The sequence below is a fragment of the Schistocerca americana genome, chromosome 6 (assembly GCF_021461395.2).
Source record: "Schistocerca americana isolate TAMUIC-IGC-003095 chromosome 6, iqSchAmer2.1, whole genome shotgun sequence".
Lineage (NCBI taxonomy): Eukaryota > Metazoa > Arthropoda > Insecta > Orthoptera > Acrididae > Schistocerca > Schistocerca americana.
In genome coordinates this window covers 513,536,751-513,564,639 of record NC_060124.1, presented here as the reverse complement: position 1 = coordinate 513,564,639, position 27,889 = coordinate 513,536,751, and the positions used below count along the sequence as shown (strand labels likewise).

Below are 27,889 nucleotides of genomic sequence, written 5' to 3'. Positions count from 1 at the left end.
TCAGACAGAACTGGAAGGAATGTTATCTCGTGGGATGAAAGTAACTCGAAACCCAGTGACTGGCTGGGATACCATTGAAACCACACTGTCTTCCAGCTCCTCCCTGCTCGTTCCAGGCAGTATACGGTAGCGGCGCAGAACCGTCGCTAGAACAACCTTCATCTGCAAAACTGCGTACCGCTCCCCCACGCACTTGCGCGAACCGATGCCGAATGGAATGTAGCTATAAGCTTTCCTGGACTCGGCGCTGCCGCCCTCCAGGAACCGGCCGGGGTCGAACTTGTCCGGCTCCGGGAAGAGGTCGGGGTGACGGTGCATGAGGTAGTAGGCGATCAGCAACGTGGTGCCTCGGGCTGCGATGTACCGGCCACCAGCCAGCGGCACATCTTCGGCCGCCACGTACAGCATGCAGGGCACCGTCGTGAAAAGTCGCCCAGTCTCCTGCCAACAAGAAAGAGGGCAGCTACAGCCAACCAAACATGGGCAGGATATCATTGCGGTCAGGACCTCTGAAACAGCATTCAAGAAGTTTATACGTTAGTAAGCCAAAACATTATGACCCCGAACACCGCTACGTTGGATACCACTTGGTGGCGTTGCGGGCACATGACGCGTTGGGAAAAGCAGACATGGACGGGGGAAGATGTGGGCTACAAATGGGGAAATCCACTGAGGTAAGTGACTTCAAGAAGAATATAATAATTCCAATCCCAAAGAAAGCAGGTGTTCACAGATATGAAAATTACCGAACTATCAGTTTAATAAGCCACGGCTGCAAAATACTAACGCGAATTATTTACAGTACTAACGCGACCCCGACCTCGGGGTAGATTAGTTTCGATTCCATAGAAATATTGGAACACGTGAGGCAATATTGACCCTTTGACTTTTCTTAGAAGAAAGATTAAGGAAAGGCAAATTACGTTTCTAGCATTTGTAGACTTAGAGAAAGCTTTTGACAATGTTGACTGGAATACTCTCTTTCAAATTCTGAAGGTGGCAGGGGTAAAATATAGGGAATGAAAGGCTATTTACAGTTTGTACAGAAAGCAAATGGCAGTTATAAGAGTCGAGGGGCATGAAAGGGAAGCAGTGGTTGGGAAGGGAGTGAAACAGGGTTGTAGCCTCTCCCCGATGTTATTCAATCTGTATATTGAGCAAGCAGTAAAGGAAACAAAAGAAAAGTTCGGAGTGGGTATTAAAATCCATGGAGAAGAAATAGAAAATTTGAGGTTCGCCGATGACATTGTAATTCTGTCAGAGACAGCAAAGGACTTGGAAGAGCAGTTGAACGGAATGGACAGTGTCTTGAAGGGAGGGTATAAGATGAGCAGCAACAAAAGCAAAACGAGGATGATGGAATGTAGTCGAACTAAGTCGGGTGATGCTGAGGGAATTAGATTAGACCCTTGAAGTAGTAAAGGAGTTTTTCTATTTGGGGAGCAAAATAACTGATGATGGTCGAAGTAGAGAGGATATAAAATGTAGACTGGCATTGGCAAGGAAAGAGTTTCTGAAGAAGAGAAATTTGTTAACATCGAGTATAGATTTAAGTGTCAGGAAGTCGTTTCTGAAAGTATTTGTATGGAGTGTAGTCCTGTATGGAAGTGAAACATGGACGATAAGTAGTTTAGACAAGAAGAGAATAGAAGCTTTCGAAATGTGGTGCTACAGAAGAATGATGAAGATTAGATGGGTAGCTCACATAACTAATGAGGAGGTATTGAATAGAATTGGGGAGAAGAGAAGTTTGTGGCACAACTTGACTAGAAGAAGGGACCGGCTGGTAGGACATGTTCTGAGGCATCAAGGGATCACAAATTTAGCATTGGAGGGCAGCGTGGAGGGAAAAAATCGTAGAGGGAGACCAAGAGATGAGTACACTAAGCAAATTCAGAAGGATGGAGGCTGCAGTAGGTACTGGGAGATGAAGAAGCTTGCACAGGATAGAGTAGCATGGAGAGCTGCATCAAACCAGTCTCAGGACTGAAGACCACAACAACAACAACAACAAGTCCCCCAGGGGATCCACAACTCTTTTGTGGATACGTGCGTAGCGAGCACGGGGCCCCGAGCTAATGTGGCCTTCCTTCCTTTCCGGGCTGCATACCTTCCCTTTCCGCATCCTTCCCCATCCCCTGTCTTCGCCCCCCCCCCCCTCACCTCTGGCTCTTTCCTTCACTTTCTCCCCCTCTGGGAGTATGGTTTGCACCTACGTCCGGAGACGGACGCTTGTAAATGTACCGCATTCTTCGCCTTCCTTGCTTGTATGTCTTCTTCCTTCTTTTGTCCTTCTCTTTTCCTTACCTCTTCTCTTTACCCTTTTCTCCGCTGCGGCGTTTGAGACCCCCTCTTCTTTCCTTTCCCTTTCTCTTTCTTCCTCCCTGTGCGTGTCTGAAGGCCGACCCACGCACTTCCATGCGTAGCCGGTGACGGGGTAACGCGTAATTCCCCGCCCCGGGTAGACAGGTAGGACACGTACGTACCCCCTGGTAACGGCCAGGCCCAGGGAGGGGTGATTACCCGAGCTGATACCTTCCGAAAGTGCCGATTGGTCCCTCCGTCCGTTTGTCGGGAGGTGTGACCTGAGGTGTGAACAATCACCTAAGGCGGGAGTGCCATCAGAGAGGGCCCCCACAAGGGAGGAGCGCGCCATCGGAGACGCCAGTAATCATGGGGGATTCTTCCGCAATGGTTTCCTCACCTTCCACTTTGTCTGCTCACAAACGTAAGTTCACTGAGTCTCAGCCACAGTCAGTTCTTCCATCGTTGCCACAGTTCCTTGTTGTTTCTCGGTCTGACGAAGGTCACGACTTCTCCACGGTCAACCCTTTCATTATTCAGAAAGGTGTCGACGCAATTGCAGGTCCTGTGAAGTCTTGTTCCAGATTACGGAATGGCACCCTGTTGTTAGAAACAGTCAGTGCCCTCCAGGCACAAAAATTGCTGCGTACCTCACTACTACACACCTTCCCTGTCCGGGTGGAACCGCACCGTACTTTAAATTCCTCGCGTGGAGTCGTTTATACACGCTCCCTCGATGGCTTGTCTGACGAAGAAATTCAGCACTACCTGTCTGACCAGGGCGTAACGGCTGTTCGTAGGGTTATGAAGAGGGTTGACACAAACATCATTCCAACCCGCACTGTCTTCTTGACATTTGACAGAGTTCAACTCCCATCAAAGATCAAGGCAGGCTATGAGATAATTTCCGTTCGCCCTTACGTCCCAAACCCTACGCGTTGCTATCGGTGTCAGCGGTTCAATCACACCAGCCAGTCCTGTTCCAATCCGGCCAAATGTGTTACGTGTGGCAGGGATGCCCATGAGGGTGCTTGTCCACCTCCATCCCCTCGCTGCATCAACTGTATGGGTGACCACGCTGCTTCCTCTCGAGATTGTCCCGTTTTCAAGGACGAAAAGCTCATCCAGGAGATCAGAGTAAAGGAAAAGGTGTCGACCTTTGCTGCTCGAAAATTGTTCGCCAGTCGACAGCCCACCGTGCCTCAGAAAGGAAAATACAGCACTGTCCTTGCTTCTCCTCGGCCAACAAAGGAGGCGGCCACGCAGACTTGCGACCTCACTTTTAGTGCCACGGTCGTCAGATCGGCCAGTGCAAAGATCGCCCGTTCAACCTCCCTGCTTTCGCCTGCCCACTCTATGGCTCACCCTTCGTCGGGTTCTGCTAAATCTCGAGCCCACAAGTCAGGCACGAAGTCTTCGAAAACAGAGCATACTCGTGAAGAGTTTTTACGTACCGCAACTTCACAACCATCGGTTCCTCCTTCATCTAAACATCATACTTCCAAGAAGGCTACAAAGAAACCCAGTTCCTCTCCTTCTCCGCCAAGGCGTGTCCCATCTACAGCACCACCTGGCGGAAATCGCCCTCGGCCGTCCTCTGTGTCGCCGAGGCGCACTGCTGGCGGCCGGTCAACCGGCCGATCGCTGGTGGCAGGAGCTGCTCCTGACCAACCTATGGATCAGGATATTCTGCCTTCGGCTGAATGCCATTCCATGCTGTCGGTCGCAAGCTCTGAGCAGTCGTTGAGTTGACAGCGACCTTGGTCACAGTCCTCAATTTTCTGTTCACCCTATGTCCATTATCCAATGGAATATCCGCGGCATTCGAGCCAATCGGGATGAATTGTCCATCCTCTTACGATCCTACTCGCCGGTCATCTTCTGTCTTCAGGAAACAAAGCTGCGTCCCCATGACCGCTTTGTTCTCCCTCATTTTCAGTCCGTCCGATATGACCTCCCCTCTGTTGAAGGCACCCCAGCACATGGAGGACTCATGATTCTTCTCCATGAAACTCTCCATTATCACCCAATCCCCTTAAACAGTTCCTTCCAAGCTGTCGCCGTCCGTCTTTCTCTTTCTGGATACACGTTCTCTCTTTGTACTGTATACATTCCATCGTCCACACCAATGGCACGAGCTGATCTCCTTCATCTTCTTGGTCAGCTTCCACCCCCCTATTTGCTGGTTGGGGACTTCAATGCCCACCACCCGCTTTGGGGATCTCCACATCCTTGTCCACGTGGCTCCCTATTGCTAGACGTCTTCCACCAAGCGGATCTAGTTTGCCTCAACACTGGGGCCCCCACATTTTTGTCTGCCTCCACGACACATTTATCTCATTTGGACCTTGCGGTCGGTACTGTTCCGCTAGCTCGGCGCTTCGAATGGTTCGCCCTTGATGATACACACTCGAGTGACCACTTTCCATGTGTCCTTAGACTGCAGCCTCAACTGCCATATATGCGCCCGCGACGCTGGAAGTTTGCCCAAGCCGATTGGACACTTTTTTCGTCTCTAGCGACATTCGATGACCGTCGCTTTCCCAGCGTCGACGATGAGGTCACACATATTACCGCTGTTATTCTTACAGCTGCGGAACATTCAATACCACGCACCTCCGAATTGCCCCGGCGCCCCCCAGTTCCTTGGTGGAACGAGGCATGCCATGACGCAATACGTGAGCGGCGACGTGCTCTTCGCATTTTCCGTCACCATCCTACTTTGGCCAACTGTATCCGCTATAAGCAGCTCCGTGCGCGATGCCGTCGCGTCATCCGCGATAGCAAGAAGGCAAGCTGGAAATTCTTTATTAGCTCATTTAACACCTTCACTCTCTCCTCGGAAGTTTGGAGTCGGCTTCGACGGTTCTCAGGCGCGCCTAGTTTCTCCCCGGTCTCTGGGCTCACTGTCGCGCATGATACCTTAGTGGACCCCGTCGCAATTTCTAACTCATTGGGTCAGCACTTTGCTGAGATTTCGAGCTCTTCCAATTACCCGCCAGCATTTCTCCCGAAGAAACGTGCAGCGGACGTGCGACATCTTGCTTTCTCCTCTCAAAATCACGAAAGCTACAATACTGTTTTCTCCATGCGGGAACTCCAACATGCCCTCTCTTCTTCTCGCTCCTCCGCCCCAGGACCGGATGGTATCCATGTCCAAATGTTGCTGCATTTATCCACCCATAGTCTGCGTTTCCTCCTCCGCCTTTATAATCGAATTTGGACCGACAGTACTTTTCCCAGACAATGGCGGGAAGCTATCGTCGTTCCCGTTCCGAAACCTGGAAAGGACAAACATCTCCCCTCTAGCTATCGCCCCATTTCTCTCACGAGTAGTGTCTGTAAGGTTTTAGAGCGTATGGTGAATTACCGTTTAGCTTGGTGGCTGGAATCCCGCAGTCTTTTAACACCTGCCCAATGCGGATTCCGAAAGCATCGTTCTGCAGTTGACCATCTTGTTGCTCTCTCCACTTATATCATGAACAATTTTCTCCGGAAACGCCAAACGGTAGCCATATTTTTTGATCTGGAGAGAGCATACGATACCTGTTGGAGGACAGGCATCCTCCGCACACTGTTCTCTTGGGGCTTTCGAGGCCGGCTGCCCCTTTTTCTTCGCGAATTTATGGCAGAGCGCACATTTAGGGTGCGGGTGAACACTACTCTCTCCCGTACTTTCTCCCAAGAAAACGGGGTACCCCAGGGCTCCGTGCTAAGTGTTGTACTTTTTGCCATCGCCATAAATCCAATTATGGATTGTCTCCTTCCTGATGTCTCGGGCTCCCTCTTTGTGGACGATTTTGCGATCTACTACAGCTCTCAACGGACAAGCCTTATTGAACGACGTCTTCAAGGATGTCTCGATCGCCTCCACTCGTGGAGCATCGAAACCGGCTTCCGTTTCTCACCCAGTAAGACCGTTTGCGTTAATTTTTGGCGACGTAAGGAGTTTCTATCGCCCTCCTTACATCTAGGTCCTGTCAACCTTCCGTTTTCCGACGTCGCTAAATTCTTGGGGCTTATGTTTGACAGAAAACTGTGCTGGTCCTCCCACGTTTCCTATCTTTCGGCTCGCTGTCTGTGTTCCCTTAACACCCTCCGTGCCCTGACTGGTACCTCCTGGGGAGCGGACCGAGTGGTCCTTCTCCGCCTCTATCGCGCCTTAGTGCGCTCGAAATTGGATTATGGAAGCATAGTCTACTCCTCTGCTCGGCCGTCTATTCTTCGGCGTCTCGACTCTATCCACCACCGTGGATTACGTTTAGTGTCTGGAGCTTTTGACACCAGCCCTGTGGAAAGCCTTTATGCTGAGACTGCTGAACCTCCGCTGTCCAATCGGCGGGCAGTCCTTCTGAGTCGTTATGCTAGCCATCTGTCTTCCATGCCTGCTAATCCAGCCCATGACCTTTTTTTCGACGCCTCCTTTGATGTAGGGTATGCAGGCCGCTCCTCCTCCCTACTACCCCCGGGAGTCCGCTTCCATCAACTGCTCCATTCTCTTTCCTTCCGCTTTCCTAAAACCTTCTTGACAACTTGGGGTACAGCACCGCCTTGGCTCCGTCCCCGGATCTGCTTCCTCCGTGACCTATGTCAATTTCCCAAGCATGGTACCCCTACACTTGTTTACCGTCGGGCATTTGCTGCTCTATGTGCACAAATGACTGACGCCACATTTATTTACACCGACGGCTCGAAAACATCGTTAGGTGTAGGGAGTGCCTATATTGTTGGCGACACCCCAAATCACTTTCGGCTTCCCGACCAGTGTTCGGTTTATACTGCGGAGCTTTACGCTGTTCTCCAGGCTGTCCACTACGTCCGCCGCCATCAGCGGATACAGTACGTAATCTGCTCAGATTCTCTCAGCTCTCTCCTCAGTCTACAAGCTCTGTACCCTGTGCACCCTCTGGTCCACCGGATTCAGGACTGTCTGCGCTTGCTCCACCTGGGGGGCGTCTCAGTGGCGTTCCTCTGGCTCCCGGGACACGCTGGTATCTGTGGGAATGAGGCGGCCGATATAGCGGCCAAGGCTGCAGTCTCTCTTCTTCGGCCAGCTATTCAGTCGCTTCCCTTCACCGATCTACGGAGCGGTTTATGTCGCCAAGTTGCTCATATATGGCATGCGCATTGGTGAACACTTCCCCATAATAAATTGCGGGAAGTGAAAGCCCTTCCTTGCGCTTGGACCTCTTCCTCCCGAACGCGTCGTCGGGAGGAGGTAATTTTAGCTAGACTCCGGATAGGGCACTGTCTTTTTAGCCATCGACATCTTTTAAGCGGCGATCCTCCCCCACTCTGTCCCCACTGCTCTCAGCTGTGGACGGTCAGACACCTTTTAATTGAATGCCCCTATTTTAATCAGTTACGCTCTCGTCTACAGCTATCGCCTGATCTATCGTCGATTTTAGCAGATGACACGCGCTCAGCCGACCGCGTTCTCCAGTTTATTAGTGACAGTGAAATGACTTCAGTTATTTGAAGCTTTTTTTTGGGGACAACCAACCCCTTTCTGTAGTGGATTTTTAAGCATTCCTTCTGCTTTTAGTTTCTCAAATTTTATGACCTTGTTCCCATTGCTGCTGGTTTTAAATTTCGGTTTTTTCCTGTTTCCTAAGTCACGGGCTGGGCGCTAATGACCATAGATGTTTTGCGCCCTAAAACCACAAAAAAAAATAACGACAACAAGTGACTTTGACAAAGGGCACATCATTGTTACACAAAGCCTATGAACGATTATCTCGAAAGATGCGAAACTGGTCGAATGTTGAAGTGCTACTGACTTGAGCATCTGTGGAAAGAGGAAGAAAGACAGTGAAACTATCACTAGGTAGTAAATGGTTGGATGTCCACGACTCATCACAGAACGTGGGGCTTGTCTGCTCTGTAAAGTAGGATAGATGGTGATCAGTGGCATCTCTGCCGAAGGAGCACAATGCTGGTGCACACATGAGTGTTTCGGAGCACACCGTTGATCTTTCTTCGTTGAACATGGAGCTCCACAGCGGACCGCCCGTACGTGTTAACATGTTGATCCAACTACATCGTCAATTACGATTGCAGTCAATTACGAATACCATCGGAATTCGACCGTCGATCAATGGAAACGTGTCGGCACTTTGGGTGAATCACATTTTTGCTGTACCAGGTCGTCTCCACGAACGCTGTCATCGAGGTGAATGGAGGCTCTAAACATGCAGCGCGACACGAACGCAGGCTAGTAAGAGCAGTGTTGTGCTGCGGGAGACATTCCTGTGGTTACATGGAAGCTGTGGTAGTAATCTCGCAGACGCTGACAGCTGCGAACCACCTGTATCACCTCATTCTTGATTTCTTTCCCGGTGTCATCAAATGGTTCAAATGGCTCTGACAAGGGAACCTCCCCATCGCACCCCCCTCAGATTTAGTTATAAGTTGGCACAGTGGATAGGCCTTGAAAAACTGAACACAGATCAATCGAGAAAACAGGAAGAAGTTGTGTGGAACTATGAAAAAAATAAGCAAAATATACAAACTGGGTAGTCCATGCGAAGATAAGCAACTCAAGGGTTATGCGAGGCCAGTAGCGCCGTGGTCCCGTGGTTAGCGTGTGCAGCTGCGGAGCGAGAGGTACTTGGTTCAATTCTTCCTTCGAGCGTGAAATTTTATTTTTTATTTTCAGACAATTATCAAAATTCAGGCACTCACACATAATCAAATTCGCTCTCCAAAATTCCAGGACATGTTCAGATTTGCTTGGACATATGCAGGGTTTGACGGTCTACACACGGAAAAATTTGAAAACGTTAAAAACATGTTTTGACAGAGCACAGGGAAAATTGTGCGACTGTGAAACTGTTGGATTCATTTGTTGCAGTTTATGTGACAAACTCTTATGTTTTCATCACTTTTTTGGGAGTAATTCTAACATCCACAAGAAAACCTAAATCGGGCAATGTAGAAGAATCTTTTTACCCATTCGCCAAGTGTACAAGTTGGGTGGGTCGACAACATATTCCTGTCATGTGACGCACATGCCCTCACCAGTGTCGTATAGAATATATCAGACGTGTTTTCCTGTGGAGGAATCGGTTGACCTATGACCTTGCGATCAAATGTTTTCGATTCCCATTGGAGAGGCACGTCGTTTCGTCTACTAATCGCACGGGTTTGCGGTGCGGTCGCAAAACACAGCCTTAACTTATTACAGTGAACAGAGACGTCAATGAACGAATGGACGGATCATAATTTTGCGAAAATAAAGAAAAATTTTTCACTTGAGGGGAGACTTGAACCAAGGACCTCTCGTTTCGCAGCTGCACACGCTAACCACGGGACCACGGCGCTCTTACGTTCAGAGTATCCTTGATGTTGCCACCTATCTGCGCATGGACTACTCATTTTGTATATTTTGCTCATTTTTTCATAGTTCCACACAACTTCTTCTTGTTTTCTCGATTGATCTGTGTTCAGTTTTTCAAGGCCTATCCACTGTGCCAACTTATAACTAAATCTGAGGGGGGTGCGATGGGGAGGTTCCCTTGTGAGCACTAAGGGACTTAACATCTGAGCTCATCAGTCCCCCGAAAAATGGTTGAAATGGCTCTGAGCACGAAGGGACTTAACATCTGAGCTCATCAGTTCCCCCAAAAATGGTTCAAATGGCTCTGAGCACTAGGGGACTTAACATCTGAGCTCATCAGTCCCCCGAAAAATGGTTCAAATGGCTCTGAGCACTAAGGGACTTAACATCTGAGCTCATCAGTTCCCCCAAAAATGGTTCAAATGGCTCTGAGCACTAGGGGACTTAAACATCTGAGCTCATCAGTCCCCCCAAAAATGGTTCAAATGGCTCTGAACACTAGGGGACTTAACATCTGTGGTCATCAGTCCCCTAGAACTTAGAAATACTTAAAGCTAACTCACCTAAGGACATCACATACATCCATGCCCGAGGCAGGATTCGAACCTGCGACCGAAGCTGTCGCGCGGTTCCGGACTGAAGCGCCTGGAACTGCTCGGTCACAGCGGCCGGCAGGTGGTGTCATACTTCAGCAGTATAATGGTCCCCGTCTCGCAACCAAAACCGCGCTACCGTGGTTTGAGGAGCAGTATAGTGAACTCACAGTGTTGTCTCGGCGGCCAAATTCGCCTGATGTAAATCCTATTGAACCCATCGGGGTCGCTGCAAATCAGCGGCCCGTTATTTATACGAATAACGTGACCTGTGCGTAGAAATCTAGTGCCACACACCTCCATAAACCTACCTACAAACCGGCGGGTCCCTGATACACAGAATTAGTGATGACAGACCAAAGACCTTGTAAAAAATAACTAGACTCACTGATGGCGCTGCAGTCGCGGGATAATTTGAACCTTCGGCTGGACGCCGTTATAGTGGTTGTAGTCTGATGTGTTGTGTAGTATTGTTGTTTATGAAGACCCTGATTCAACGTTGTATATTTGTTGGGGCGTACATACAGTATATGTTACTCGTAATTCTACTGTCTGTACATTCCAATCAAAAGAAGTACAATGGTGAAGAGTTGTGCAGCGATTAATTGTACAAATAAATTCGAGAAAGGAACGAATATTACATTTCACAGGTATGTGAATATTTTAAGTTGTTTTGTATGTCAGTGCGCTTGCTTAATAAATGTTTTTGTAACACGAATGGACGGATCATAATTTTGCGAAAATAAAGAAAAATGTCTGTGCATCTATTTGCAGGTTTCCTTTCTCAAAACCACAGCTGTTACAAAAATGGTTACACGCTGTCAGGAAGCAAGATTTCCGACCGACAGAATACCATTTTACATGTTCTGATCATTTTGAAGAAAGTTGGCTTATCGGTAGTGTTTTCATGGTCTAGGTTAGGTTGAAACTTGATAATTTGGTTGTGAGTTGCCAAAGCACTATGCCATATACAACGCACTTCTCGTCATAAAATCTAAAGCAAGGTAGAGTCAGAAAATATCCATTAATATAGTGGGCAAATCTTCGAGTATTTTGATGCATTTTGCGTACATCTATCGTAAATGAACTACGAAAAATGCTAGGGGTCCAGTACATAACTTTTAGCTACGGCAGATTCCATATAGTACGTAAGATAAATTCATTAACAGTGACTAGTTGCTGTTTGTTCATAAATTAAAAAGTTTACTGTAGTAACGTATTTAAATGAGGCAATATGTTTGCGACCTAACTCAAGGGAAGGCATTGTATAACCAAAAGCGATGTATAAACATTCGAACTCCGCGCGTCAGTATACCACTCTAATGGCCGCCGCCCAGCTATTCAATTTGTCCCCTCTTCACAGTCGACCGCTCGTGCGGTTGTGGGGGCCTGTGACAGACAAACAACCTATTAAGCAGGTGAGCATAATGTTCCGGCTCATCAGTGTATCTTTAAATAAATTAGTTTAGCAAAGTTGTGGAGGAAAGAGCAGTTGCAAACTAAACCATGAAATTGACAAGAAACTTAAAAACAATGTTTAACACTGGATACTCTTCAGTTGCGATTTCCACGGTCCTGTCCCATTGACGTGACTACCGCCTATGTTTAACATGAATGTCCAATATTCACTCGCAGACGGCGGGTTGCAGCCCTAGCAGTGGAGGGTATATATAACGTGTCGGTGTGACGTGGAAAACAGTGCAGTCGTCGTCGTAATGCGGAAACGGTGCGACTTATTTGAAGTCCAAACCGGCACGATCATTGGCTTTCGGGCAGAGGCCCGAAACAGTTCGGAAACGGCTGTATTTGTGCCACCGTGGTTGAAGTATACCGTACATGACAAAATGGCGGTACCCAAAACCAGTTCAAATGGCTCTGAGCACTATGGGACTTAACTTGTAAGGTCACCAGTCCCCTAGAACTTAGAACTACTTAAACCTAACTAACCTATGGACATCACACACATCCATGCCCGAGGCAGGATTCGAACCTGCGACCGTAGCGGTCGCGCGGTTCCAGACTGTAGCGCCTAGAACCGCTCGACCCCCAAAAGCGGCACCGAGGCAACTGTGGTGCACCATGGGCCATAGACTGGGAATGGCGATAATCGCTGAAACAGCTGCTTTTCGGTTATATCGGTCTATTTCCACGATAATTTAACCTGACTGCTAAAACCGCTGAAGATAACCGATTTTTGAAATAATCGATTTTTCGGTTTTTCATTCCTGTTATTTCCACTAATAAAAGTAAAAATCAAAGAAAGATTGAAAAATTTTGACTCTCTCTTTCAATATACACTGAAGCGCCAAAGAAACTGGAATGGGCATGCGTATTCAAATACAGATATATGTAAACAGGCAGAATACAGCACTGCCGTCGTTAACACCTCTATAAGACAAGTGTCTGGCGCAGTTTTTAGACTGGTTACTGCTGCTACTATGGCAGGTTATCAAGATTTAAGTGAATTTGAACATGGTGGGATAGTCGGCGCACGAGCGATGGGACACAACGCCTCCAGGGTACCGATGAAGTGGAGATTTTCCCTCACGATCATTTCACGAGTGTACCGTGAATATCAGGAATCCTGTCAAACATCAAATCTTCGACATCGCTGCGGCCGGCAAGAGATCCTCCAAGAACGGGACCAACGACGACTGAACAGAATAGTTTGACGTGACAGAAGTCCCAATTGCTGCAGATTTCAATGCTGCGCATTAGCACGTGTTAGTATGCCAACCACTCAACGAAAAATCATCGATATGGGCTTTCGGAGCTGAAGGCCCACTCCTGTACTCTTGATGACTGCATGACAGAAGGCTTTACACCTCGCCTTGGCCCGTCTACACCGACATTGGACTGTTGACGACTGGAACATTGTTGCCTGGTCGGACGAGTCTTGTTTCAAATTACATCGAGCGGATGGACGTGAACGGGTATGGAGACATCGTATCTGTGAATCCTTGCAATGTGCTGTTCAGAAGAAATCTCCATCCCCTCGTACTCTTACGGATTTATGGACTGCCACGCAGGATCCTGCAGGGCTGTCCATAAATCCGTAAGAGTGGTGTCACTTCACTCCAGCACTACTTCAGACATTAGTCGAATGCATGCCACATCGTCTTGCGGCATTTCTGAGTGCTCGCGGGGCCTTACACGATATTGAACAGGTGTACCAGTTTCCTTGGCTCTCCAGTGTATAAAGAATCAAAACATTAAATTTAACAGGCAGATAAAAGAAAACTTATTCCGTCCACCGTTCACTGCTTTTATCGAAAAGTGAAAGTGGTTGAATACTACAAAAAAATCTGTGGTATTCGCCTGTTGGTTCAAATTTTTTTAAGCTCTGCTCAGAAATTATGTTGTAATCGGGGTTCATACGATTATTTGGATATTACGAGTAGTCAGTGCTAAAGAATGAAAACTGAGGCTGAAGAACTATGTTTTTCGTGTTAATGTGTCCGTCTACAAGCTGATAGTGGCATTATATAGACACAGACAACAGATGTGCTACCTTCGGTTTTTATTGTATACTTTGAATGAACTGTTGTTGTGTTTTTACTTTATTACTGTTAAAATAATATTCTTCTCCTTTTACTAACTGGTAGAAATAAGAGGCAGATCTTTAGCCTTTTAAGGCAAATGAAGCATGTACTTCACTACTATGTCACTTCGTAAGCGTAGCGTTGGTGCCGTTTTGCAACACAGCGGATGTCCCGCTACGACATCTAGAAACAATTTTATTGACCAGGTAGCGGTAGATCTTGCTCACTGCACGTACACGCGTGCCTTAAGCCACGACACACCACAACAGGTCATTATTGCCTCAGCAATGCTGTACCAATTGTTATGCCATTTAATTGTTCCTCATTTCTGTCAGCACTGTTATTAAAATAACACTGATCACTTTTTCCATTTTCTATAATAACGCAATACTTCAAACGAATGCAAATTTTATGAATAAGAATTACTCCTTTTTTAAAGAAAGGCTATTTTAACAACTCCGGTTTCCGAGACTGACATACGGTCGGAAGAGCGGTTTGCTGACCACATGATCCTCCATATCCGCATCCAGTGACGCCTATGGGCTGAGGATGACACGGCGGCCAGTCTGTGCCGCTGGGCCTTCATGACCTTTTCGGGAGGCGTTTAGTTTAGTTTATTTAACAACGAAAAATTTTAGCACTGCTGCTATTGATAATGGATTTTTAGGGTTTTTTACTCGGTTAATAGTAAAAACTACAGAAGACCCGTTATATCTGAGACCAAATAAACACCGAAAAATGCCGGTTACGCAGAACTAAAATACAGGGCGTTTATAAATGAATATCGGGGTTTTAACGCTTAACAATATTCATTATGTTAAACTTACAGTTATAAATGATATGTCAAATGAAAGAGCAACTCACAGTTTTACCAAGAACCTTAGAAATGTTCAATGTGAGCACCATTTGTCACACCGCACACATCAAGTCTATAGCCGAGTTGTTGCCTTACGTTGATAAGTGTGTCTTCAGTGATTGTAGCAGCAGCTGCTTCAATCCGGTTTCGTAATTCAGGGAGGTCTGCTGGTAGCGGAGGCACGTACACACGATCCTTGATGAAGCCCCATGAGAAAAATCGCATGGCGTTAGGTCAGGTGAACGTGGAGGCCATGCAAAGCAAGACCTGACTGTTCAGGGATCGTGGCTGTGTATGGACATCTGCAGCATGTCCCTGGTTCATGTATCCATGCTGACTGCTGTTCATCGGCGACGAAGGCTGGAATTTGCGCTCCAGTACCGCAATTGTACGTCCGCTGAGTGGCGACATGATAGATGCTGGTTGGTGTGTATGGCGCGAAACCTCTGAAAGCAAATACCCTGCAACAATTATCGGAAGAATCTAGGACGGAGGAGGGCACTTTATGGTCTGTGGAGTGTTTTCGTTGCTTTGCCTTGGTGATCCAATCATTCTGGATGGCACAGTGGATCAATACAAGTAAGTATCTATCCTTGGGGACCATCTGCACCTCTACATGCAGACTGTTTTTCCTCGGCACGACGGCAGCTACCAGCAGGACAATGCAACGTGTCACACAGCTCGCAGTGTATCTGCGTGGTTCGAAGAGCAGAAGGGTGAGTTTACCCTACCTCCAGGCGACCTAACTCCCCGCATTTATACAAAATCGAGAATGTTGGGACCAACTCGATCGGGCTGAGTACCTCTCGGCACGTAAACTGTTGAAATAACTCACAGGAATGCAGTCAGGTGACGTCTTCGACAGCCACCGGTGTACCGACAGGTGCACGCCCTGCTGTTTTCAAGGCAAATGGCAGCCTATGCACATGATGGTTGTGGAAGATGTCAGCCGAGTGCATTCCCGTAACTTACTAGAACATTTCTCAACAGTGTTTCGCGGAAAGAACGTGTTCTTCTCTCCAGGAATTCCCAGTTTATTGCGTGCGTACTTCGGAAACTCGCGTGTTGACAGCCTACCCGTAGAAAATGCAGCTGTACCATTGTGAACTACTCCGATCTCTTCCGTTTGTCCTACTTTTTCGGGATCCCAGATCATCGAGTTCACTGCGGAAGTAGAAAATGGCGATGGCTTGCTCTTCTTCCATGTGATCGTCCATCGCTAAACGAAACGCATGCCTTAGTTACAGTGCCTACAGAGAAGCTATTCACAACGGTTCGTCATCGCGATCTCCTAGAGCAAAAGCTCTCCCTCATAAAAAACGCTGGTACATCGCTGAAGAAACATTTCAAGCGCTGATTAGCTGCCACACGAACTGAGCACCTACGCAAGAGCAGGAACGACGGTCAACAGTTACAACCATCAGCGTATAACTAAAAGGATCGCAAATAAGAATCGCAGTGAGGAGCAAGAAAAGAAGTTATCATATCTGCCATTCTGTGGTTGCGTCTCGGATAAGGCGCGTGCTGAAGACATACAAAATAAATATATCTTTAGTTTTTCGTCGGCAATCTTGTAACTACTGAGTCTGGTTAAAGAGGCGTCAGGGACTTGGAAAATACCCTCAGAGGTCGGAAATGTGACGTTGGACAAAAGTGTGCACTTTACCTCCCAAAAACCGCTTTGTCTGAGCATACTCTATGACATGGTCACCAGACAAATTTGGCGATACACCTGTCATGGCTTGTATTAACGGCTTCTGGAGTAGTATAATCAAAGAAGCGACTGAAATCAGAACAACTGACAACACACTAGAGGTGGCTGCGTATAACTCAGTGATCGCGAGGTTGAGTAGCGAGCAACAAACACGAAGTCACAGCCGGCGTACCAGCAGCCTATCAGCACACACAAAGGTAGCGTTAATTCTCAAAGTGCTAGAAGATACTCTTCCAGATTCGAAATCTGTTAGTTAAAATCCCTCTCTTAGCGCATCAGGGTACTATCGCCACCGCTGGATTCACAGCCAGAGATATTCACCACACCGACCCCGAGTTGTCATCTCCTGCCGTGGACGGACTCTACCTCCATCGCCGGGTCCTATTGCACCAACCAAACTATCAGAATGAGTACACTCCTAAGAACTCCTGCTACTGCAATATCACCAGCAATCTACACAATGCTGCCAGCTATCTGGACAACAACATTGTCAACGACTAGCTGTCAGATTTAGGCAGGATGTTTCCACAGCACTCCAGAACCAACAATGGCGACATCGACCGCCCAGCCAACGGTATCATCACCACCAGAAATCGCAGCACCAGTTGCATCATCGCCAGCAGCTTCCACAGCCACAACATCACCAGCAATTGCATTAATCACACCATCATCATAAGCAATCACACGACCAGCAACAACAATAGCTACAGGCCGTACAACGATGTCTGCAGGTAAGCATTCTCTACGGTAAACTCACCTCCAGCACAGCCTAAACCTATCACGAAAACTAACAAAAGACCCAGTAGAAGTTAACATGAGGGTGAAACCGAAAAGATCCAGCTAACTCTTTCAGACACTGGCGACATACAGGTCGAAATAATCAAAGTACCAAAAAACCCTTGCTCTTCCTTTTTATTGATTAGATGTGACCCCAAACTCCTACAACCAGCCATGTGGTGCACTGGACTCGCATTCGGGAGAACGACGGTTAAAACCCGTGTCCAGCCACCCTGATTTAAGTTTTCCACTATTTCCCTAAATCGTTCCGAGCAAATTCCGGGATGGTTCCTTTGAAAGGGCACGGTCGACTGCCTTCCCCATCCCTCCCTAATCCGATGGGACTCATGAGCTCGCTGCTTGGTCCCCTCTCCCCAAATCAACCAACCAAATTCCTAACCGCCAAAACACTCCTCTGTCACATTTAACAATACCTACCAGCACTACCAAACTTAATTCCAGGAGAGGCTCCATCGTCATCAAAATCAAGGAACCACATTCCAATTCATCCATACTCGGAACTATCACCTGTTTTCGTGTCAATGCTACCAAAACAACCCTCAAAAACTACCCGCGAGAAGAATCATGGCAGTATTAAAAGAGATTGGCACAGAATAATTTGAAAGTTTAGTGAACTCGCTACCACGAATTTATGTCCGCAGGGGACCTCGCATTCAGTGTGATAATGGACCTCGCTTCTTCGTATTGCCTGTTCTGTGTCCATACCACGTCACCTTGACTCCGGCATACGTCGCGCAGCTTCCATAATCGCCAAGCCTTCTGCGTGTAACGTAATAATACAGACCCGATCGGTGGACATGATTGTCCTTAGTCGCATGTTGCATGTTCATGCTACTCTTCCAAAGACGTCTCTATTTAGTCACTGCAGGTGTTTACTTTCAACTGATATGCTGGAATCCATTTGAGTGCGGTTTTCTACCCACATATGAAATGTGGCTTTATGACAGTACTTTATAGTAATTAATGTTATCCTATTCGAACACCGAGTTTTGGGGGATTATCGACGGCCGTTAGTTATTTCCTATGATCTGATCAATAGGACTGCGTGGTATATTCACCTCAGCCATGCATACTTTGACGGCTGCAAACATTTTAACGAACTGAGGGAAGCATGATATTACAGCAATATGCTGAAAAGAATTCGCCGGTTGACAGAAGTATGCATGACCTCAAAGCATGTCAGAAGGCGAAATCTCCTTCTGTGTCATATGCTGTTATCCTCCACTTGGCTGTGACCGACTTGTTTCGATCTATCCCACGAATTTACGTAAGATTTTGATGTATTTTTGTTGATACTGAAATGACAAAAATCCGTTACTCGTATGCTCTTATGAAAAGCTACAGGGAAAACCGTAGCTGCCGCATTCTTGAAACACTTCCTGAATTAAGCTGCCATTGATTTTTGGAACTGAACTCCAGTACAGATCGCGTTTTGAGGCAGAAACACCGTAAGTAAATTACACTCCAACTGTATAAAAGAAAACGCTGTTTTTAATCTAAAGCAACCAAAAATGTACCAACATAAGTAACCAATTTGCAGAATGACCACGAAAGATGCTTTATAAACAAAAGCAAAAAGAGCATGATGTAAAAGTCTCTTTAATTAAATTTCGTTAAGTATAAGACGGAAAAACCAATAATAACTGAAAAATATACCTATTCAGAAAAGCAGATAAAAATTCGCTTGACGTCTTCCCGAGAGACGATCTCCACTCCTTCCAAATTAACACGGTGAGTGTAGACGGGATGGGCTTCAATTCAAAGAAATAGTATCGACAGCAACTGAGAGATTTATACCAAATAACAAACGGTGGAACTGATCCCACGTAGTACACAAAATAAGTCATAACACTGTTGCAGAAACAACGAAAAAGGCATGCCAAATTTAAACGAACGCAAAATCCCAACGATTGGCGACCTTTTACGAAACCTCCAAATTTAGCGTGGACTTCAATGTGAGATGCTTATAATGGTTTCCATAACGAAATCTGGCAGAAAATCCGGAGAGATTCTGGTCCTATAAAGTGTGCTAGCGGAATGACACAATCAGTGACTTCTGTGCGCGATACTAATGGAAATACTGCTGATGACATTGCTGCTAAAGCAGAGCTACAAAGCACGGCCTCCTGAAATTCCTTCACCAAAGAAAACGAAGTAAACATTCCAGAATTCGAATTAAGCACAGCTGCTAACATGAGTAACTTAGAAGTAGATACACTCGGAGTAGTCATGCAACATAAGTCAATAAAAGCAATTCTTCCCGTCCAGACTGTATACCAATTAGGCTCCTTTCACAGTATGGTGATGCAGTAGCTCCATACTTAACTATCATATACGACTGTCGTTCGACAAATGATCCGTACCAAAAGACTGGAAAGTTGCACAGGTCACACCCATATTCAAGAAAGGCAGTAGGAGTAATCCACTAAAATACAGGATCATATCATTAACGTCGATATGCAGCAGAATTTTGTGACAGCAGAACGGTCTGTTGATACATAGTCAACACGGATTTAGAAAACACTGTTGTTATGAAACACAAGTAGCTCTTTACTCACACGAAGTGTTGAGTGCTGTCGACAAGGAATTTCAGACTTATTCCGTATTTCAAGATTTTCAGAAGGTTTCTGACATCGTACCACACAAGCAGCTTGTAATCAAACTGCGTGCTTAAGGAAGATCGTTTCAGTTATGCGACTGGATACGTGATATCCTGTCAAAGCGCTCATAACTCGTAGTAATCGACGGAAAGTCATCGAGTACAACAGACGTGGTGCCTGGCGTTCTCCAAGGTAGTGTTGTAGGCCCTCTGCTGGTCCTAATCTGTATAAACGATTCAGGAGACAATTTGAGGTTGTTTGAGGATGATGCTGTGCTTTATCGTCTAGTAGGCCTAAGGTCATCAGTAGATCAAAACGAATTGCAAAGCGATTTATAACACATATATGTATGGTCCCAAATTGACAACTGACGCTAAATAATGAAAAGTGTGATTTCATCCTCATGAGTGCTAAAGGGAATCTGTTAAACCTCGGTTACGCGATAAAGCAATAAAATCAAAACGCCGTAAATTCAACAAAATACCTAGGAATTACAATTATAACAACCCAAATTGATTGGCAGAACATTACTAGATGTAACAGGTCTATTAAAGAGACTTACTAAATTACCCTTGACCATCCTCTTTTGCTTCGCGGTGTGGAATCCTTACCAGGTAGGACTAACGTAATTAATCGAGAAAGTCCAAAGAATGGCAGCACGTTTTGTATTTTCGAGAAATAGGGGTGAGAGTTTCATGGAGATGATACAGGATGTGGGGTGGACATCATTAAAACAAAGGGGTTTGTCGATGCTGCGGGATCTTCTCACGAAATTTCAATCGCCAACTTTTTCTTCCGAATGCAAAAATATTTTGTTGATACAAACCCACATAGGGGTAAACCATCAGCGTAATAAAATAAGGGAAATCGGAGCTGGCACGGAAAGATATGTGGGCGTGCGGTTCTAGGCGCTCCAGTCCGGAGCCGCGCTGCTGCTACGGTCGCAGGTTCGAATCCTGCCTCGGGCATGGATGTGTGTGATGTTCTTAGGTTAGTTAGGTTTAAGTAGTTCTAAGTTCTAGGGGACTGATGACCACAGCAGTTGAGTCCCATAGTGCTCAGAGCCATTTGAACCATTTGAACGGAAAGATATACGTGCTTGTTTTTTCCGCGCCATGTTCCAGAATGGAATAATAGAGAATTGTTGTGAAGGTGGTTCGATGAACCCTCTGCCAGACACATAAATGTTATCTGCTGAGTATCCACGTAGATATAGATGTAGATGTAGACAGGAATCGCAAAAATTTTTCAAATCCGGTTTTATTTTATTTTTCATTACAATGACATTTTGAAACCTGTGCACAGTGAGATCTCTTATTATTCCACACATGATTTTTGTGTTAGGAAGGTAGCGCTTGGATCCACCATGGCGCAGTTAGTTGCTTGAAGTGATTTTTTGGAATTAAAATGTTGCAGAGTGTGACTATATCAGTGAAGGCTTGTGTGAAGTTCGGGTTATTGTACGGTATTCAGTCACGGTAATGATGAAACATATGTGTTGTACAGTATTAGAGAGTGATGGCATTGAAGACAGGTACTATAACGGACGTAAAATGTGTGCTATGAATGATATTTGAGTGGATGATGTGAGCTATTCTTATTCTTCACTATTTGTCTGCAATGAATGCGATTCATACTGAATGCATTCTTATGGGCAGCACGCAAATTCTGGCAAGAACACTGGTTAATGATAGTCAACTCTGTCACCGATGGAAAAAAATCATGCTGATGGTGAGAAGAATACATGTTCCTGATGTACATGTCATGGGCAGTCTTGGGCAATAAACACAGGAGCCGACATGTCACTTATGTCTGACATGCACTCCATTTCGACATACTGCTACTACTTGTTGGATGGTGGATGAAGTGAGTTGGGCCACGAAGACGTCATGAAGCGCAGTGCGTGTGACAAAGCTAATTGCTGTCATCGGAAATCAATGGCCCATCTTCACCGAGATGCATCCGTGACCTAGTGTGAGTGAACACTGAACTGTGAAGTATGGATACACTGCAACTTAGGCTTCGTGTGAACATGTGTGGGTTTTTCTATCAGTGTACCAAAGGCAGTGATTTGTTATATCAGGAGGTGTGCATTTGTTACAGTATTCTGATGTTACTGACGTACCATGTGCCAAGTGTGTTAATTTTAATCATTCATACACCTTAACATTTTTGGAAATTTGATGATTGACATAGACCTACCTTACGTAGCTAGCTCCTTAAATTATTGATTATATAATTACATTTTGCTTCTTTTTAATCAACATTGGTAAGCAGCATGCTTTTCAAATATTTTATCGCCAGGGATACATGGTGGTCATTCTTTATCCACACATTTAAGTACCTTTAATTGTGCTTTGGTGTACCTTTAATCATGCTTGCGTGATTCGACATTTCATTTGATCATGCTAGTACATTTATTTAAGTAGTTTTCGTTTGCAGTCACGATATTATGCACTGTGATTCATTTTTATTAACAGTTTTGTGAAGGTATTGCTCTCCTAATCATTTCGTTTGTATGTAAAACCAATTGCCATCATTTGCATACACAATAAGTACATTTTTGTTGTTCCTGCATGCACTAGCTCTGGAACTAATACTAACTACACTTTATGATTAAAATTTCTTGTTCTTTTACTCAAAAGCATCTAATTATCTTTTACACTCGTATACACCAATGATTTGTATTTATTGTGAGCTCACGTAAATTTTTAGCTCTTTAATTACTATTTACATAATTTATTTGCTCCTTCATGATAGGGCTTTTATGCAATTTTGTATGTGACAATGGATTTTTTTTCCGTCACATTTGGATGTGTGTTTTTCACTGCATTTCATATACATGTGAAAGTTTTGTTTTTCATTATGTAGTCATGTATTTAATACACTTTGCTTTCAATGTTTCCATTTTTAGGATGGGTATTATAATGAAGTTTGTTGTAGTAATATCTAGTACTTCGTGTGTTTCCTTTTGATTTCGTTAGTCCATTTTCCGGACCATATTAATGATTTTCTTGAGTGTCAAGATACTATTCTAGGAAATGTCAGTTTATTTTACCTTACTTGGTGACAAGACTTTCGTAATTCGTTTATATAAAAAGTGTTTGAAATGATGTCTCTTTATGCATATATGTTAAATTCTCCTTATAAGTTTCGCTGTGTGGAGTGTTTCTTTTCCTCTGTGTCATACTGTGGTGTACTTTAAGTATGATTAAAAGAATTAATACTTGGTTCCTACATTCACAGCTCTAAGTGATGCACTTCACACAGTTCTAAAATCTGTTACGGTTTTGGGGGCACTGTGAAAGAAAGAAATAAGATTTTTTTTCGAAAATGTTTTGAACTATCCTTCCACGGCAAAGCTACTTCCGACGTATTTTCTTTTTGGAAGCTGTGGTGTGAATAGACTGCTCTAGCAGAGCCATCTCTTGTAAGTCATTCTGCTCCACAATATCACTTTCTAACTGTCTGCAAAGGTAATAAGCCTCTGAGAAGGAAATGAGTCGATTTATTCTGTATATTCATCTTGAGATTTGGATACCTGTGTCTTTCATGGGTCCTTTTCATAGTACTCAGTTTTAATGAGACGAGTGAGTGTTAAGTTTGTAAGGGAAGCCAGTATCTGCTGTATGCTAGGGCAGTTGTAAGAACAGTAGTAATTTCCGTCGAAAGGCAGAAGGCAGAACTATTTACCATTACCGTACATCGCGTGCCTGAACATGTATACAGTTAAGTTGGCAGGAGTGACTGTGATCGTCTTTGGCTGCCCACTCCACACTGAAAGTGGAAGGCACTCTCTGTTCACCTGCTAACTCGCTCAGGATTGACCAGGTGTCCCCCAGACGTTCTACTAAGTGGAGGTATTGGAAAGTATCTACTGCGTAACATTTAACCATCTTTATTTGTGCCATTTTGGACATTTGGGGAAAATTATGTTGCTGACTGCAGGAGACGTTTCAGAGATGAATTCATTACTTCTTGTGCATTTGAGAACATGTACTTTGTGTATGTGTGAATTGCCCGCCACGTAAGATGTAGTACAAGGAAACTTCATTCTCTCATACAGTTACTAAAATCAAAGTGCTTTCAGTGTGTAAAATAAATTCGTGGATCGTAATTGTGACAAGAATGCGGCTGAACTGCATATTTTTCCTGAGTTTTCGGGATTTGGAAGTACATGGTTACACTTAGCTTGCATGTCACATTGGCAACCTTAGGATCCAAATTTAGCCCTTATTTAACTTTCAGTAAATGCTCCCACCTTCAGTACGAGAGTGATTTCTACCAAGCTGTCTAAATTTAAATTGATTTTTCTTTCGGAAACAAACGGCGTTTCTTTGTGTGAATCATGGCGTGTTACATAATATGTTGCTCTGAGTACAGCGTATTGCAGTTCCTTATTAATTATTGGATGGATCTTGGTTTTCAGGGCAGACAAATGGTTACATGGTCAACTCTTTCTCATCGTTTCGGAGTAGTGTAATTTATTTTTCGCGGTCTGTGGCCTTAGCCAAACTGAGTTCCTTCTTTCGTTAGTTTCGCAGCAAACACTTACGCCTTCAGTATTCATGGGATATTTGTGCACAGAACTAAATTTCAGTTTTATTTTATTCAGGAAGTTATGGGGTTTATTTGTATCTACAGTGACATGCTCAATCGCATGTTGTTCGTAGTGCATTGATTTGCAGTTCCTTATTGTTTGTCGGACGGATCTAAATCTGCGAAACGTATGTAGTACCTACACGTGGAAATTATTTTTCTTTTCATTCACTTTATGGAATTTAGTAGATTTCTCTTCGTTTGCCACTGGCTCCAGGTTGAGTTAAGATTCTCTCTGCTAAGTTGGCAGTGGGCTCCATAGTGGCATCGGCAGTAGAAAGCAATGCTTATCTCTGTTTCTTGAGGTATCAAACGGGGTGTGATTATGGAATTTGCATACCAATTCTGGCCTCCTTTGGACTCGTATTCGGGAGGATGATGTTTAGACCATCCTGATTTCGGTTTTCCGTGATTTTCCTAAATCACTTCAGGCAGATGCCGGAATGGTTCCCTTGAAACGGCGCAGCTGATTTCCTTCCCCATCCTTCCCTCATTAGACGGGACCGATGACCTTGCTGTTCGGTCTCCTCCCCCAAATCAACCATCCAGCCCCCATCACTACTCAATTTGGTGCAGTGATAAACTTAATTTAACTCTCGTATGAAGTAATAATCAAAACGATGTAAAATCTTCATAAGTACTCTTTTATTCCCTTTACGTGGATGTACATAATTTTTGTGGTGGAAAAATTGTTTGAACTGAATGTTTAAGAGATTATCATTCCTGTATTACTCTCGCATCTCCGCCTTTAATCCATTCGTGGTGGAGTACGACAAAATTTTTATTACTGAAATTAGATATTTTGATTATTTGGTTGAAGGAACTGAAGACAGTAAAGCTATTAGTTATATTTTCCTAGAGCCACTGTCACATTCATCCCATGTATGCTTCAGGATGACAAGTAACAAATTAAAGAGAAGGAGTAAATTACTGTAACGGTTCGATTTTTTACGATACCATAAAGTAAAGACATTTCAGTTAGCGACTGTTCCCAAGATTACAGATTTTTCATATAATGGTGACCTCTGACAAAATCCTGTTATGTGTAGATGTATGTCCACAACAACAGTAATTACTCGCATAGTATTTGACTAAAAGTGTCATTTCTGTTATTCTCATTGTGTATTTCTTTTCCTTCTGTGCTATACTATTGCAGTTCTTTCTATGTTTGGTCCAAGTTACACTTTTGGTTTTTCTACCGAAACAAGTGCCCTCTCCTCAGAGTCATCTATGATAAGTTTGTTACCAGAGGGGAGGGAGGACTATCCGTGGCAACACTTCCAATTTGCTCAAAATATTCACTGTTGAAAAATGTAGGTTGAGTATAGAGCATGATGAAATAGCGTTGTTATATCGGCTTGGAACTTTTTGCTGATAGGTAACAGTGAATGCATGAGAGGGACTCTAGCAAAGAGTGAGACGACGCCGGAGCTTACTAATAGGTCGGACTCGCTGAGTCCAGGTGACATCACTCCATTAATAAAGCCACCGGAGTTGCGAATATGATGCCAGAACTTCCCCATCTAAAGTCTCACTTTTAGGTAGACTCCCTGTCATGGGAGCTCTCTACAAAATTTATAGACACATCATGCGAAAGTTAGTGTCGCTTTAAGTTTTACGCACTGCAGCGTACTGAATCCGTTATATACTGTTACTTGCACTTTCTTTGAAGTTGTAATTAAACGACAGAGCATTTAATAATCGTTCACATATCATAACATCATTATGAGAATTTTTAGTATACATAAGGTAGTTCATGTGTGATGAGATAAGAACAAGTAATATGTCACGACCATAATTGCTGAAACTGCTTATTTTTTTATGGTTGACATGCGGTAAAACCAACAATAAAATACACTACTGGCCATTAAAATTGCTACACCACGAAGATGACGTGCTACAGACGCGAAATTTAACCGACAGGGAGAATATGCTGTGATATGCAAATGATTAGCTTTTCAGACTATTCACACAAGGTTGGCGCCGGAGGCGAACGCTACAACGTGCTGACATGAGGAAAGTTTCCAACCGATTTCTCATACACAAACAGCAGTTGACCGGCGTTGCCTGGTGAAACGTTGTTGTGATGCCTCGTGTAAGGAGGAGAAATGTGTACCATCACGTTTCTGACTTTGATAAAGGTCGGATTGAAGCCTTTCGCGATTGCGGTTTATCGTATCGCGACACTGCTGCTCGCGTTGGTCGAGATCCATTAACTGCTAGCAGAATATGGAATCGGTGGGTTCAGGAGGGTAATACGGAACGCCGTGCTGGATGCCAACGGCCTCGTATCACTAGTGGAGATGGCAGGCATCTTATCCGCATGGCTGTAACGGATCATGCAGCCACGTCTCGATCTCTGAGTCAACAGATGGGGACGTTTGCAAGACAACCATCTGCACGAACAGTTCGACGACGTTTGCAGCAGCATGGACTATCAGCTCGGAGATCATGGCTGCAGTTACCCTTGACGCTGCATCACAGGCACGAGTGCCTGCGATGGTGTACTCAACGACGAACCTGGGTGCACGAATGGCAAAACGTCATTTTTTCGGATGAATCCAGGTTCTATTTACAGCATCATGATGGTCGCATCCGTGTTTGGCGACATAACGGTGAACGCAAATTGGAAGCGTGTATTCGTCATCGCCATACTGGTGTATCACCCGGCGTGATGGTATGGGGTGCCATTGGTTACACGTCTCGGTCACCTCTTGTTCGCATTGACGGCACTTTGAACAGTGGGCGTTACATTTCAGATGTGTTACGACCTGTGGCTCTACCCTTCATTCGATCCCTACGAAACCCTACATTTCAGCAGGATAATGCACAACCGCATGTTGCAGGTCCTGTACGGGGCTTTCTGGATACAGAAAATGTTCGACTGCTGCCCTGGCCAGCACATTCTTCAGATCTCTCACCAATTGAAAACGTCTGGTCAATGGTGGCCAAGCAACTGACTCGTCACAATACATCAATCACTACTCTTGATGAACTGTGGTATCGTGTTGAAGCTGCATGGGCAGCTGTACCTGTACACGACATCCAAGCTTTGTTTGACTCAATGCCCAGGCGTATCAAGGCCATTATTACGGCCAGAGGTGGTTGTTCTGGGTACTGATTTCTCAGGATCTATGCACCCAAATTGCGTGAAAATGTAATCACATGTCAGTTCTAGTATAATATATTTGTCCAATGAATACCCATTTATCAGCTGCATTTCGTCTTGGTGTAGTGATTTTAATGGCCAGTAGTGTACTGTCTCCACAATTAGCGGAAAACTACCCTTGAAATTTACTATTAAAATTTTCGCAAGGAAAGAATCATTAAAATTAACTGAATCCACGAGTACCTTTAGAATGGCATCGATGACTTTAAGCTGTGCAAGATCTGCCATGGTGACGTGACGTAAGTAGTCGCCCCCAGTTCCGAAGCAGTCGTCCAGCTCACGCTGCGCCAGTTCTTGCCACTCTGGGTGGAGTCCGAGCAGAGTCAGTGCGTAGCCCATGGTGCTGGTAATGGTCTCGACGCCAACCGTCGCCAT

The 27,889-nt window shown here is 45.0% G+C and overlaps 1 protein-coding gene across 1 annotated transcript; it reads right to left on the bottom strand.

The window, feature by feature from the left end:
* Nucleotides 1–27,889, bottom strand: LOC124620250 (cytochrome P450 4c3-like). The gene is made up of 2 exons (XM_047146918.1): nucleotides 27,698–27,889; nucleotides 1–441 (listed from the first exon to the last, which is right to left on the bottom strand). The coding sequence occupies exons 1-2, from the start codon at nucleotides 27,887–27,889 to the stop codon at nucleotides 1–3; spliced, it is 633 nt and encodes a 210-aa protein (XP_047002874.1).